The sequence below is a fragment of the Poecile atricapillus genome, chromosome Z (assembly GCF_030490865.1).
Source record: "Poecile atricapillus isolate bPoeAtr1 chromosome Z, bPoeAtr1.hap1, whole genome shotgun sequence".
In the NCBI taxonomy this organism is placed as follows: domain Eukaryota; kingdom Metazoa; phylum Chordata; class Aves; order Passeriformes; family Paridae; genus Poecile; species Poecile atricapillus.
In genome coordinates, this window is record NC_081289.1 from 18,257,014 (window position 1) to 18,272,867 (window position 15,854).

General features: G+C 48.2%; 1 protein-coding gene across 2 annotated transcripts in view; it reads left to right on the plus strand.

The window, feature by feature from the left end:
• Positions 1–546: 546 nt before the first annotated feature.
• Positions 547–15,854, plus strand: part of LOC131593047 (cyclic AMP-responsive element-binding protein 3-like protein 2) — a 74,583-nt gene continuing 59,275 nt past the window's right edge. Inside the window, exon 1 of one of the 2 annotated variants that reach the window (XM_058865222.1) lies at positions 547–729. In XM_058865222.1, the coding sequence (XP_058721205.1) occupies positions 622–729 (108 nt within the window). In that variant the 5' untranslated portion in view covers positions 547–621. The remainder of the gene's footprint in view (positions 730–15,854) is intronic. The other variant, XM_058865221.1, reaches the window with a different exon arrangement.

Consider the following 15,854-nt stretch of genomic DNA (forward strand, 5'->3'; position numbering starts at 1 on the left):
GCCTGGGATTATTTTTACTGCCGGTTGAGGCAGGCTGCCCAGAGCTGTGAAGTTCCGGTTTTCACAAGATGGTTCTGACCTGGCTTCACTGCACAGGTTCGCTGGGCCGCGCTGACCCCGTCCCGTGTCCGTGGGCCCGCCCTGTCCCCTGTCTCTGGGGCCGCCATCCCGGGCGCAGGGCCGGGGCCGCCGCGGCTCCCTCCCTGAGGGCGGGTACGGGGCGGGGCGGCGCGCGCCGGCCGCAGTCTTGTCGCTGTCCCATTGGCTGGCGCGCCCGCCGCTCCGCCGCGCCATTGGCCGCGCGCGCCACGCCCACGTTCCGCGGCCGCGGCCGCTCGAGGCCCCGCGCTCCCATTGGTCCGCGCCCGGCGCTGCTCGCCCCCGATTGGCGGGCGGGACGGCGGGGGCGTGTCCGGGCGGGGCGGGGCGGGGGCGCGGCGCGCAGCTGGCGGGGGTGACCCGCCCGCCCGCCGCCGGCTGGGGGAACGCGCCGGGGCGGGGGCGAGCGCGCGGCTCCGCGGCCCGGGGCAGCGGCGGGGGCAGGGTCCAGCAGCGGGGCGGCGGACGGACCGACGGACAGACAGACCGACCGACGGGCCGGCGGGGGTGCCTGCGGCCGCCATGGAGGTGTGCGAGAGCGGCGGGGAGCAGCCGCCGCTGCTGCACTGGGACCGCAAGCTGAGCGAGCTGTGCGAGCCCGCGGACCCCGACACGCTGCTGAGCCGCACGGTGAGGAGCGGCGGGGGCGGGCGGCGGCTCCTGGCGGCGCCGGGAGGCCGGGGGTGGGATGGCTGAGACGCCGCCGTGGGCGGCCCCGTTTCGGGGGCCGTGGCGGGGTTCCCCGGGCTCCCCGTGGGGCGGGGGTGTCCCGGCGGGAGCCGGGGTCGGCACCGGGCCGGTTTGGCCAACAGGTGACTGCCGCCGCTCCGGGGCTGCTCCCCGAGGGCCTTGGGGCCCCCTGTGCGCCGGGGGGGTCTCCACTCCCTCCCTTCCGAGCCTGGCAGCGGCTCTCGGTAACCGGGGTCCCGCAGCCCCTGCTCCGGCCGGCGCCGCTGCCCCCGCCCGGCCGGGGCTCCCTCTGCGCTGCCACTTGTCCCGGGCGAGCGCTCAGGAGTCGCCGGCCGTGTCTTCTTCTTCCTCAAGACGAGACTGTCCCGACTCCGTCCCACTCCCCAAGCGCAGGAAGTGACACAAGTTTCCATGTTTTTGTTGTTTATTTTTTGGCTGGAAGCCCCGTATTTTGTTTTGCGCAGATCGCGTGGTTAGGACAGTTCCGAGGAAACGTGTCTTGTTATCTGTGCCCTGTTGGCTCCCTGTCACTCAGGAGGCTCCTCGTAAGCACAGCGATGCTGCCCTGTGGGTGCAAATCCCGGCTGTGCCGGGCGCCTCGGGACAGCAGCAGCAGCACGGGGGACTGCCGCAGCCCGCTGCCGCTGCGAGGCCCGGGCAGCCACGCTCGCTGTGCTTGTCGAGCACGTGTTTGAGAGCCAGAGGAACGTGGTGGTGGCCACTGGGATGTGGCAGTGCCCCAGGGATGGAGCTGGGCAGGGGCTCCGCGCTTCTTCCTTGCCCCCAAGAGGTGCAGTAGAGCCCCGGAGTGAGGCGCCCAGCTCTTCGTGCGAGCAGCGGTGATCCCACAGCCGCTGCTCCTGCGCCGCTCCTGGCGTTGGTCTTGGAAGGCAAACGAGGAAAATCTTATTTGTTGTGTGTGGTATGTGGTCGTCTTACTGATCCGGGATCGTGTCCGTCACAAGCTCCGAGCCTCGTTCCAGCAGGAAGCGAGCCTGCTGCACGCGTGACGGTCTTTAAACAGTGTTTGGCTCCTTTGTCTTTGGAAGTCTTGGCCTTTATTGCACAATATGTATCTTCTGGTAGATCCAGGGAAAAGCAATCATGTTATGGTGGCTTGTGTTTTTAAAAGAGTCAGCAGGACCACTCATCAATGGAAAGCTCTTCCTTCAAACAGCTGTTTTCTTATGGGTTTGTTTTGTTTTGTTTTTCCTTTATCAACAAGAATATTTTGAACTAAATGAGAGGCTCTCTGGAGAGTGTTCCCCTTCAGATTTTACGGTTGTGTTGGCACACTTCCTCTTGCTCTGTTTGGATCGTTGTGATGAGAATGGAGTTGCCACTCCTGTTTTCTTACTCAGTGTTCTCATATCTTCTTTATTTAGTGCCTGGAAGGAGATCTTGCACTTGGGTTAGAACTTGTGGCTGCAGTGACATGGATATGTGTCTTTTCTGCCCTATTTCAAGGAGCCTGAGAATTGAGATGAAGTGTGTCTTGATAAAGAAAACATCCTGTTTGTCTGGTGGATGGAAATGGGATGCTTTTCCCTCTTCTGTTTTCAGGTTTTATTGGGGATTTTCAGCTTCAAATGCTATGATGATGAGCGTTTTGTAAGGGGCAGTGCATAGCTGGATCTGCAAAATCTTGGGCAGTGATAACCTTTTTTGGGAGCAACACTGACATTGATTTGTTTGTATTCTTTTGCTGATTGGGTCTTCATGGGAGTTTAAGATTTCTTCAGAGACCCTCTCGAAGCCAAATAAAAAGTGTGAAATAAATTCCTTTTTTTGGTTGTTCTTGGAATTCTTCTGACAGAAGTTTCAGAAAAAAGAGCCCAACTAAATGCTGTAGAGTAGGTATAGTGAGGTATTGCAATCTTTAAAGAAGAATGTGTATGAAATTAACATTCTTTAGAGTGAAAAAACCCCACACTTCTGCCTGTTGAACTTGTTCTTTTGTGAGTGTGTCCTGCCATGTGGAGGAAAATACCGTGCTTGATACCATGAAACACAAGGTCTCTATTTACCTCTGGCCAAAACTTCATAGAATAATCTGAAATACCCAAAACAAATAAACAAGCTCTCTGGATGAAACATCTGTTCTTCTCCTGGGTTATGCTTTCCATCTGGGAGGACTGTTTTGACCCAGTTACTCTGCTGTTTGTAAACTTACTGCAGGGTCTTTCTGGAAAGACTGGATGATGAGGAGACCCGTCTCGTGCTCCCTCTGCAGGAGTGCCCATGCCCTGTGCTGTCACCCTCACAGCCAAGGAACACATGTCCTACAGCATCTTCTAGTCTTCACACACCCCTGAGGTGCCCTGTAGCTGGAAGTGCAGGTCTGCACATCCAGGGAAACCGTGGGCTTGGGAAAGGTCTCTGGGACAGTCATGCAGCCCTGGGAGCATGAGCTGGACTGGCAGGGGAGGAAGGAGAAGATGGTGATGACTGAGGGCAGAGCTCATGAGCGGGAAGAAGGATCAGTGTCATTCCACAGTCAGACCTGTGAATACAGACTGAGGGTGAGAATTGCGTGCCAGCTGCCTTTTGTGTATTTTGAGTTAAAAATTAACCTTTCTACGACCAAAAAGGCTGTTCCTGGCTCTTGTTGATTTGATGCTAGTAGACAAGTGTGAAAGTATGCATACACTTAAAAACTTGACCTCTATTTTAAACTGTTCCAGCCTGCCTTAATTACCAGGGCTGAAATCCAACCTCCTGGGGATTTACATTTCTTTTTAACAGCTGGTGATTTCACCAGTGCCTGGAGCTGTGTGAGGAGCCGTTCCCTCACCCCACTGGTGCTGTCAGTGATATCATCGGCTCTACCTGGAGAAAGTGGGGCCTCGAGGAGCTCAGCTCTGCTATTGGCAGGCAGCAGTCCTGGAGGTGTCTTGTTCAAGTCCTCACAGTGCTCACCTGGAGGCCAGATAGCTTTATAGCAGTTGTTTTTCCAGCGTGGTTTAGTTTCCCATGAAAGCAAAGGCTGAAAGGTTTCCCAGAAGTGTGTTCATGGTACGTGTCATGTGTTTGCATTATATAATCTTCATCTGTGCCGTAGCTTGCTGTGACTGTGTTGGCAGTGCCATGTGCTGGCACGGTGCAAGGCAGTGTTGTTGTTATTATTATAAATATTACTATTGTTATTCTATGCTTTTTCCTGGTGGTCGAACAGAAGGGAAACACAACACCTGCCACTGCCCAAGGGGAGCAGGAGCACAGCCAGGTGGCAAAACCTCCCGCTTCTTGCTGCTGCTGTTACTTTCCATAACACACAGGTGGGCTTGAAGTGGGAGAGCTCTGCTGTTGGCCGTGGGGCTCTGCTGGAATTGATCTGTGGTTGGACGTGGCCCAGCTGGGACCGTGTCTTCTGTGACAAGTGCCAGATCTGATGCAGATGGATAAGTCTGACAAATATGCTGTGAAATGCCAAGTACCTGTCCCATTGCTGGATGGGGGCTGAAAGAAAGACAGGTGGTTCTGAGGAGCCTTTGACATTCAAAAACCTTTGACTCCTTTTGTAATACTGAGGAGGAAGTTTTAGTGTCCCCCATTTTCATGTTTTTTTTAGTCCTTTGGCTGCTGCTTCCAGATGGTGGCAAAATGCAGCTGAATGCAAGCATGGATGTGATCTCGGCATGGAACATGTAGAACTGCAGCTGCCCTACAGGTGTGGGGGGACAGCAGCTGCCTTAGATATTTAGGATTAAATTCCTAGATGTCATGTCCTGGGTGTCTGGATGAATTGTTAACTGGAAGGTTACCTTCAAATGCCAAGTAGCCCAAATGGTTCATTCGTTAAAGAGCGTGATTATTGAACTTGGAACTCATGAAAAAATTGGAATTAGTGAAATGTCACATTGCTGCTGCTGTTGTCTGAGTGGTGTTTGAGCCCTGTGATCCTGTTTCCATGTTTCTGGCGATGCTGTGTGCGGCTCAGCCCTGGGACAGGGGTGTAGCGTATGTTGGAGTGAGAGAAGGAAGCTTCCTAGGCTGCAGCTACCAAGTTTCTGTCTCCCTGTGAAAGCAAAACCAAAGGTGAAGGTTAATGGTCGGGGTTGTGATTGTCATCTAAGATGAGCTCGGGAAACTCTGAGCTGGCCTTCTTTCCTCCCCATTGCAAACCTCGGAACCTCAGCAGCGCTCGCCTGGTGATTCATTTCCTCTGCCACAAAAACGATGGTTGCTGTTACTTTGTGTTTCTAATGACTTCAGCAGGAAAGCTGCTTCTGGATGAGCTGCCAGGGAGTGCCTCGAGCTTTTGGAGTATGGCAGTCGTTATTGTAATGGATGGCAGCGCTTGATTTTTACAGCCTGTGTGTATTTAATTGAGAGCTGTGGTTACTGCAGCGGGTGGGGATGGGGAGCTGGCTCTTACTGTGGGGTGGCTGCATGTAGCTCTCTGGTGTCAGTATAGTTGGATCCAATTTTTGTTTCATTTTGGTAGGGGGAGAGCTACTTCATTTATTTGCACATGGGGTTTGGTCTGTTGCCCACAAGCCATAAAGCTGAAATCTCTCATTCTTTCTTCTCTATACACCTGCAGCTGACTTTATGTAAAATATTTGTACAGTCAGTACTTGCAAAGATTTTTCCAACATTTCCAGTAAAGAGGGGAAATGAGAAAGTGAGATTTTAAAGTAGTTGTGTACAGAGCTCATGCAAGGCAGCAGTGTTAAATTTTGTCCATGACTTTCCATATCAATAAAAAAGTCAACATCACAACTGCTGAACAGCAAAATTAGTTGTTCCCAGTGCCTTGCACTGCAAACCATTTCTCCTCCTCATTTTCTTCCCAAATTTAAATAAGAAACCTATTCCAGTTTGCCGAGAGACATGTCACATACTTGTAATGGGTCTAACTGATCTACAGTTCCTCTAAAAGCTGAGATAAACACAAGTAGGAGACCATGAAACTTTATCCTGCTGTTTTCTGACAGTTAAAATTAGAAAAATAGGGGTATTGAGTTGCTGGCTGTAACTGTATAGTGAAGTGCTTGATCTGCAGTGAAGACAGGAGCTGGAAAAATTGTTAGTCTTTCCTGGGACTGACTTTGAAGCGTGGTAGATAAGAATGAGCCAGAATTTGATGTACAAACCCACTATTTATTCTTTTTCCTAATGGATGTGGCTGATGTGTGCTGTCCTCTGTAAATGTTTCCTTTGGAAAGCCAGTCCTTACACATGGAGCAGGCTGTGCACGATAGCAGGGGTAAAGGAATTTCACTTCTGGTGTTGCCAGACAGGGCTTTCCTGTGTCTGGAGCTGTTCAACTTATCTACAGGGCTGGTGGGAACTCGTGCTCTTTGCTGGTCTTTGTAATGTGAAGGGTCCCTTCTTAGCTAGGGCTAAGTGAGTTTCCCCTGTCCTGGGACGGGGACCAGGTTTTTGTTAAAGCAGTCTTGCTTTTTTAGGATTATCTGTGTCTGTAGAGGAGGCCAGTGTGTGCTGTGCCTTGCTGGCTACTCCTTCCTCCAAAGAGCTGGGAGCTCAGTGTCACTGTGGGCTCATTTTCTCTTGGTCCCTCAGCTCACAAGGTCCCTGTGAGTTACCTGGTAGCTGTGAAGACACAGTGCTTTGAAAGTAGCCCCCTGTCTCTGATCAGGCGGATTTTCTTACTGCCTTTGCACTTGCAGATAGGTGCTGCTTTTTTGTATCCTAATGTTGGTTATCAGGCCTTGCTGTCCTTAGTCTGTACACCTTCCTCCCTGCATTCCCAAAAAGTGGTTTTCCAGTCACTTCATAATCTGTCATCTGTATCCTCTGTCTTAGGCTGCTCCTCTCCCTTTTGGAGAAGGATCATTTTGTGGGTGAGATGTTAGCAATTACTGATGTGTGAAATTGCTATCAGACAGTGTCTGACCTGGCTCAATGGCATTTGTCACAGCCTGTCTTGGCAGCTGACCCTGAGCTTACAAGGTCTCCCCTTTAACTCCTCTGATTCCCTAGAGCATCTTGTCTTTTTCCAAGACAAATAGGTTCCTGGTGAGTCTCTGAGGGCTGCTCTCACAGCAGAGCTCTTAGTCTGTATTTTCAGGAGGGCACATTCTTTTGTGCTGTTGCTCCCTATTTGTCTCTCTCTGAATCATGGAGATGCCTTCTGACTGTGTTTTTTTTGTGGGTGACAAGACCTGACAGTGCAGTTCTGCACCTGGATGTAACCACAGGCTGCTGTGGCAGCTGCCTGGGAGCCCATCCAGTTTTAAAATTACTTTTTTTGCCAGAAATTAGCTTTCAGGGATATCAGTTCCCTGACATATCTTGCCCTGTAGCAGCCCAGGTACTGACATGAAGGGGCACGTAGGAATATTTGGCTGGGGAAGGGGTAGTGGAACTGCATTTTGAGCTAAAGGAATGTGCAGTGGGAATGGTCAGAGTAGATTTATGAGATGTGCTTAGATGCAAGCCTGGTGTTCATGTGTGTATTTATTTGATACCAGAAGATAATTATTTGGATGTCACTGGAAAGAACAGGGTTTGCCTGGAAGAGGTATTTGTTCAAGGGTCTGTAGGAAAAATGGTTGTTTGAGAAGGATGTGGGTATGTAGCAGAAAAAGAGACAGACCTGATGTTCAAGGAAGCACTGATGTTGGATTGGTGCATGGCCCCACCACCCCATCATGATATCAAGTGCTGGTGAAAAGTGGAGGCTGCCTTGGATGCTAAATTATTTTTCTTTCATAAAAGCCAAAGGAGTGACTTGCAAAGAATAAGCTTGGCTTAAGGGCCACAATTTTGCTGGCAAATATGTTGCCCTTTCACCTCACTGAAGTAAAAGGCAGTAGAGAAGACAGGTGAAAAATGGTGGGGTTTAACAAGGCATAGCTGAGGTGCACATTCAGTCTGAGATGCTGAGCTTTTCAGAGCAGGGACTTTTTCCTCATTCTCTCTGCCTGTGAGCTGACAGACTCAGATCACAACTGCAGAGAAGAAAGTCCCTGGACTGAGTGCTAAATGTGTGCAGGAAGGATAGACATACTCTACCAAATAATGAGCATTCCCTCTCCTGAGAGTGAGTGGGGAAGCAGAGAAGGCAATGTAAGAAAATAAAGTGTGGTTAAATGGGACCTTAATTACTAGAGTTGTCCCCATAGGTGCCATCCATCCAAATGTGGAGCTGAGTGCTGCCAGTGACCTCTCTGTGCCTTCTCTGTGTCTTGGAAACTACTACCTTCTATTTGTTTTGCCATCTGCTTCTAACTGGCTTTCAATCTTCTGTATGTGAGCTGGCTCCACTGTGGTGACAGGCAAAAGTTTAATGGAAAAACGTGGCACCCACTTCATCTCTCTCCTCTATGCCAAAGAAAAACATTCCTGTGCAGCTGTGCCGGGGCTGACTTTGTCCTTTCATGCAATCTGTCAGTCATTTGGGGTGCGAAATAGAGACCAGGCTGCTCTAGTAACCTCTTAGGGAGCTTTGGGTGTCTTAAGGAGTTTAAAGGCCTCCTTCACTGCCAATCTGAATGTGTCCTGAGCAGCAGTTCAGGGCGGAATTTGATGGAGGCTCCTCTCCTGTAGTGTAGGGGCAAAGAGCAATATTCCTGATGGGCTTTAGTGGCTCACCTGGAGCTGGGCTCACTGCACTCCTGCAGCTCTGCTGGGATGAGCCCAGGCTGTTTGGTGACCCTGCAGCGCTCATCTCCAAGCTCTCGCTGCAGCTGCAGATGCCGGCAGAGGTAAGGAGTATGGGTTTTTGGGTGAGATGGGCTGATCTCCAGCAGACAGGAGGAAAGTTATTTGCCCTTGTTCTGCACCAAAGATGTTGAGTGTTGCCCCTGATTTTGGATATGAGCAGAGTCCTCAGCTGTGGCAAAATTGTTTGAAGCACGTGGTGGCTTGTGAAGTAAGAGAAGCAACTTTCAGTTGCTCTGCTTAGGAGTACCCAGTTTAATTTCTCTTTTCCAAAGCTTGCACGCTGTGATGTGAAGGTCTGTAGAAAAGAGTGGAAAAAGTTAGGCTCTTCACACCACAGCATGGCAGGACAGTGAGAGGAAATGGACATCAGCAGAAGTGAGAGAGGTTCAGACTGGTAAGGAAAAAGGGCCTCACAGTGAGGATAACAGCACTAGAGAGAGCTGCCCAGGGAGACTGCACCACCTCTTTCCTTGGAAGTTTTTAAGACCTGACTGGCTAAAGCCCTGAGTAAGCTGGTCTTAGCTTAGTGTTGGCCCTGTTTGGGCAGAAGACTGGGCTAGAGACGACCTGAGCCCCCTTCCAGCTGGAGCTGTGCTGTGTTTCCTTTCACAGCAGTCTGGACTTGAGGCACTGACCTGCTCACATTGAGATAGGGCACTGCTGGGCAGCAGACTGGTTTGTTTCAATGCTGTTTGTCTGTGCTACCTCATACCTGTGTTATTTCCTTTTTATGGATAACCCTGAAGCTATGGGTGTGGGAAGAGACCACCTCATGGATTAGCTCATGTGAGTAGCATAGGGAAGGTTTTCTAGACCTAAAACCTGAAAAACACCCAACAAAAAAAACCCCCAAAACTCCAATCTTTGTATACCAAGCAGATCTCCGTTCTTCATCCCTACAGCAAATTCTGTGTGCAAGATAATGCTTATCCCAAGGCTGCTTTTTTTCCCAGTCTTCTGTAGTTTCTTTTGTTGGCTTTAGTGCCAACAAATCTGTCTGCAATATTTTGGTTTTGTGGGGGTTATCTGAAGACATTTGTGTTCTCATTTACGGAGCTGCTGTTACCCACAGGAGAGATTTGTGTATGGGTAGAACCAAAACACAGGAGCAGCAGAGAACTGATCTTCTCTCCTGGATTTTGTCTCCACTGCTGAAGCAGTGATGGCACAGCTGCCTTAGAAAGCCTGTGATGTTATGGACAGGATGCCTTTGGGGTGCCAGGACTAAGAACTTAGATCTAAGACTGCAGTATTTCTTGCAGCCAGACACCTGGCTTTCTGGGATCTGTCCTGGCTAGCAAGGGATGAAGACTAAAGGAAAATATGATGTCTGAACTCTCCACTTTCATAACTCCTAATACGAAGCAGTGGCTGACTTTCTGCAAAACATCTGTCTTTCTCATCATGGGCGTAACTGGCCTCGTCATCAGCGCTGATGGTATGTCTTGTTTGAGCTCCTTGGAGCTGCAGCTCCCTTTCCCTCCTCCTCTGTGCCTCCCCCCCGCACAGCTGGCTGTGTGACTCAGGCCTGGGAGTGGTGTGGGGTTTCAGGCAGGCTGGTAAGATGTACTTTTTAGAAAAAGGGCATAAAGCAGAAGGGGAAGGGTTCTTTTCAGAGAAAGAAAAGCAAACTGGCACTGCCTACATATGGCTCCAGTGCCTTGCTCCTTGGTGAAATGCTGCAGGGACTGAGGGCTCTCTGGGGATGTCCATTATGGCTGGCTGTGAGCCCTCTGCCCTTCCTCTCGCTGGGAAGCATTTCCCCCTTGCCTCTGCAGATGGATGCCTGTGTGTCTGGCTGAGCCCTTCCCTCACTGCACTCCTGGAGGGGCTGAACCACTGGGAGAGGGCAAGAGCCGGCAGCTGCAGGAGGGCTCCAGATGTGCGTGGGTGCTGCTCCCTCGGGATCCCCAGCCGGCTCTCTCTGCCAGCTGCTGGAAGGCACCGCTCAGGCGTGACTCCCTGCAGGAGCAGGCATGGCAGGAATGAGTTCTGGCACAATTTTTAAGGCATGAGCTTTCTGGATGCAAAATTTGTCTCCTCCTCCAGCTTTAGTGCTTTTTCAATTCAGCTCGTTTGCTCGTCATGGCTTTCAGTGGGTGCTGTTGCTTGCCAGAAGGACTAAAAGAGAAAAAGTAGTATTTTGTACTTGTCCAGGGTGACTTGTGACTTCTCACTTGGGTGTCCTAATTCAGAGCAAAATTTCAGCTAAATTTCCATCAGAAAAGGGCTTTGGAGAGTCTGCCCTTTGACTTGGGAATGTATCCCTATTGCCATTGCTTCTTTATTGGGATGTTAGAAATATGTTAGAAAAACCACAGGGAAAAGATGAACTTAATTTATGTTGTTGGTTTTTTTTTTCAACTACAAACACTGCAAGATCTGCAAGATCAAAATGAATACAAAAAGTGCCGCTGACTTTCAAAATTGTGCAGTTAAAACCTTGATTACTTTTCTAAAAAGTTTAAAGGCATTTCATGTCCAGAACATCTTTTTTTAGCTTTACTGAAAAAGAGCCTTGACTGGGACAGCTTGCTGGCAAGATTAGTTGGGGATTTTAAAAAGTCCTACCTGGTTTTAAGATGTGGCTTCAGTGCTCAAGAGGGACATTATGTGGTGGCTGGGATGGAGCCACTGCAGCTACGAGGAAATTGTTTCAAATTCACAGGCATTTGAGAGGGAAAAGGAGCTTGGAATTATAAGCAAGAAATTAGAGTCTGCAGAAACTTGCATTGCTGAAGAGGCTTTTGAAGCACTAATTGAGTGCAGAAAGCTGTAAAGTCTAGGTATAAAGGAGCCAGGGCTGTGGCTGGCGATGGCAAATTAATGGTGCCACTACCATTGTGGTGATAAAAGTGTTGAAAAGTATGGTTTGGGGAGATTCTTAAAAATCTGAGTCTTGCAGGTGTCAGTATGTCACAGTTTGGCTGAGGACTTTTCAGTTCTTGACACCTGGATATCTGTAAGAGAGCCTGATTTGGGAGAATTCCGAAAACAGCCGCAAAAGTAAGTGGTTGAAGTATGAGGTTTGTGAGAAATGATTACAAACATTAAATGTGTATTGCTCTGAAGGTGGGCAGGTGTTGGGAGGAGTTTGAGGAAGTGGTGTGATCAGAACAGTTTATATTAAGCTCACAATACTATTCTTGAGGCATCTTTCTCAGTTTCCTGTGATGTATGTAATTTACAGTAATAGTACCAGAATAGAGCGTTCTGTGAAAACTTTGATTTCAGCTGTGGTTCTTGTAACACACAGATAATGAATATTTCTGTACTCGCAGCAAGATCCCTTCAGAGCTTTGTGCTTAGATTAAAATTATCGAAAAGGGGATTAGGAATCTTAAGCTATCATTATGCTGTGTCTTTTTTAAACTGCTAATGTCCTCTGGTGTAGTATCTTTTCTCTTTTTGTCCAATCTAATGCTTACAGGTTAGAGAAAGGTAAGAAAGAATCAGTGTGAAATAAAGAGAAGCTGATGATGATCAGCAAAAAATATCCAAGGGGAAAACACAATGTTGGCAAATCATAAGGTTAGAAAGGAGACTTTTCTAAATGGTGTCGTATGAAAATTAACCACTGTCAGTAATCAGGTTACAAAACATTTTGGAACCAATAATTCTAGATAACTGGAAATCCAGATAGGCTGGAAGGTCCCAGAGGAGAAGTTTGGCTTGTTGACATTGATTTTTGTTGGGTCATGACATCATGAGGAAATAGCTAAAAATATTCAATTAAAGAGTAAAGGGGAGGAAATTGAAACTATTCACTAGAGATCCTGGTACCAAAGATATGTGAAAATACTTGGAATCTTTTAGGATTTCTCAGTTAGAGAGTGCAATAATACAGATAGGATTTAACCCTGGTAGGTAGAATTTAATGGAAAGCAGACAAACCTGGTTTCATTCTTTGAGATGAAAAAAAATGACAGTAAATGGAGACATTTTGCAAGCAATTGGCTATTTATTTAATTGTATTGGTTGAAAGACTTTACCGCAAAGTGTATGGAATTAAAGGACTGACTCAAAGTAGTTGCTAATGAAGAATTAGTGTCAGAGGATAGATTTATTGGGTTCTGCAAAAAGGTACCAGACAGGAGGCTTCTCAAGGTTCTCATGCATGGTCTGGAAACAAAGTTATGTGACTAGGAACAAAAAAAATGTGTCTACCTATGGGACAGTGAATATATATTGGAAATCAAGATTTGGAAGGCATAACAAGAAAAGTGCTAAAATATACTTAAGAAAAATGCTCAATCTTTGAGGCACACCCATGTTCTCTCCTGGCAGTTACATTTCAACAAATTATCAGATCCTATGTAAGTGTGTACCTCATGGAAACGGTGGATTAGGACGGGGAAGATTAGGAAGGTTTCATAGTCCTTTCTAGCTTGAAATGCCATAAAACTTTATTGCTGGGCCTGTTGACTCTGGGTACTTCAAGGCATAACATACATCACATGCATCACAGCATTTGGTCATTTTCCTGAACTGTTGATTTCAGTGAAGTTTGAAGAAGTGCTTTAATTGCTTCAAGCTGTTTTTGAACTGCTTGTGTTTATCATGACACCTCTTGGCACATATTAAGGAAAAAAATGTACAGGGTGTATGGAGAAGGATAAGATTTCTGCTAGAAAAGAGACGTTAGTCCCAAAATACAAGGCCACCTTTATGTATATTCCCTCTTGAAGCTGAGTACTAAAGGTGGCCTTGTGTTCTCTGAGCCTCCATCTGGGGTAGACTGGTAAAACACACATGGTTGGTGTCAGGGTGCCAAGGGTCTTCAACTCTGTCGAGTGAAAGGCAGAGGAAAAGAAGAAAGCAAAGCAGTTAGGGTGAGGTATGAGGAAAAAGGGAATATGTGAAGATGGGATAAATACCATCCCAGATAAAAAAAGCAAAGTTTGTAGCTTTGATTTTAAAGGTGTAATTAGTGGAAGGTGGTGGTTGGTATGGTTCCAGTTGTACTAATGGTACCATCTTTTGCCCCAGTGTTTAACAGTGGAAGATTGTTCTTGTCCCTCTGTCTCTGTGCATCACACTACAACCCTGTACTTTTCTACACCATCAGCTGAGGAAAGCTTAAAATCCCTTGCCTGTGGCAGGTCTTACCTCATTAATGCCTGTCCAGAACTTCTACAGCATTTTAAGAAGTGTGGAGATCACTGTGCAATCCAGGGTCAGTCTCCTCATAGTTTAGAGGGGAATAATCGTTAATTCTGACATGCATATTGAAACAGAAGGAGGAGAGTGCCTGGGACATTTGGGAAGGGTGAGTAATTTTTCTCCCTTGGCATCTCTGTATTTAGGTGGCTGGCCGACAGGAGATGCTGCTTTAGACTGCTTCCGTGGCATGGCATAACCTTTTGTAGTGGTAATGCTGTTTTGTTTTTTCTCTGGAATATGCTAGAAGCAAAAATATTTTATTCAAGTATAGTATGGACAACAGATGTGTTTTGAAAGTGTCCAGAAGCTGAATTGGAAACATGGCAGTGATCAGGAGAGTACTCGTCTTCTCTAAAGCAGTGTTCCTTCTTTTGGCATGAAGTCCCAGTGTGCCTGTGATGTGATGTGATGGTCTATGGGGGAGTGCTGCTGCACTCGTGGAGTGGCCCCTTCCTGACCTGCTCTGCATGGAGAATGTCTGGCAAGGAATGGAGCTCCTCAGCCTGACGATCCTGTTGGGCTGGTCAGGCTCCACCAGGAGAGGCTGAAGCTACGTGCTGCTGGGAGTCACCTCCGGAGCCTGTGTGGGGATGGAATAAATGAGCAATGCTGGTTGTTCAGCACCAGTTAGTTTGTGGAGCAAGTTCTCCTCCTGTGACTGCCTTTCTCGTGGAAGCCACTGGACAAGACATGCCTGACTTTTCAGAGCACTGCCAGAAGGCTTTTGAGGGGTCTCTCTTGACTTACAGGTCCTCTCTAATTGAGATAATTAAGGCACTTTCCAGCGGGTGTCCCAAAAATCTCAATTCCCACTTCTACTTAAATATCCAACAAGAGGTCTGGTGTTTGAGCCAGGCAGGCTGCATTCCATCAGTTTAGTCCAGCAACAGGAAAAAAATGGGAGTCAGAATTCTGTGGAGGTGATATGGAGTGAGCAAATGCCTGAGATAACCTGGACCAAGTAGGGGTGTGAAGAACTGTGGAGGCAGATGGGGTAAGGAAATGTAATGAGCCGTGTGCAGCCCAGGCTGTGACTTCAGAGGTCTGCACTAGGTACCAAGGAGAAATGGCTGTGCTGGTGCTGGGGAACAGCTCTTTCACCAGCTCAGTTACTGGCACATGCTGCACTGTCTGTGAGCTTTGAGGCAGTGCTGTGACAATCTGAAATGTGTCCATGTGATGCTTTGCTTCAGAGCTCTTGCATTAGGCAGAGATATTTGACACATCTCGGATTGGAGCTGTACCCATACGGGAGCTGATCTTCTCTCTGGACTTTGGAGGGGAGAGGGGCCTGGTTTAGAAGCAGCTCTGAGGTTTCACGTGGCCTGGTGCTGTCTCATAGCAGCAGGGAGGAGGTTGGGTTTTTTTGTCTCTAAACAGATGTTCAGGGATTTCTCTGAAGTACAATGACACAGTTAATGTAACCAGCACATTCAGGTTCCTCACTGTGGTTATTCGCAACACAGGGACACTTAAATCCTCTTTTGTTAGCTTAGCCAGGGACCAAGCAAAGACCTGGTTCCTTCAGCATCCTGTATTTTCCCCTGATTTGGTTTGAGGAGTGGTGCCCGTGGTTGCACCGCTCCTTTGGGCTTCTTGGAATCTCCCTGCAAACGCGCCTTTTCCAGTTAGTGACGCAGCGCTTCAGGAAGCTGAGCCAAGCCAAACAGGGATGTTCCCCACTTGGGGAGTGAGCAGGGAGCCTTAGGACCTTATGGTCAGTGTAACTGCAGGCAGTATATTCAAATATTAACTTCTCAGAGTCTCCTTTTTAGCAAATAGTCTTTGTTTCCTGGTGGTGTTCCTTTGAAAACCAAACAGGAAAATAAGGCTGGGAGGAAGGAGAGGGTTTTTCCATCCTGCTCTGACAGGGAAGAAAAAAAGTAGGTTACAAAATGTCAATTTTTTTGGATAGTTTTATGCGAGGAGCAGCTCTGCCTTCTCCACTGTAGCCTAATGCACAGTTTCTCACACTGCTGGATGGGCTCATATCAAAGTGTACAAGTGTAACCACTATGGGGAGTAAAAAGGGTTTACATTATTTTATTGGAAAAGGGTATAGCCAGAGGATCTATTGAGGGGATCCAGGGAAGGGGCAGAGAGATGTAGAAGAGCTGAGAAATGTGTGCTCTTTCAGCCCACTCCTGCCCTAGAAACCATACAGTGTAGGAGGGTGTCACTTCTGCTCCTTGCCTTCCTGGTAGGGACTGGTGGTCTTGTGGAGCTCTCATTGTTATGTTTTTGTGTGTCTAACCCAGATCTGCCAG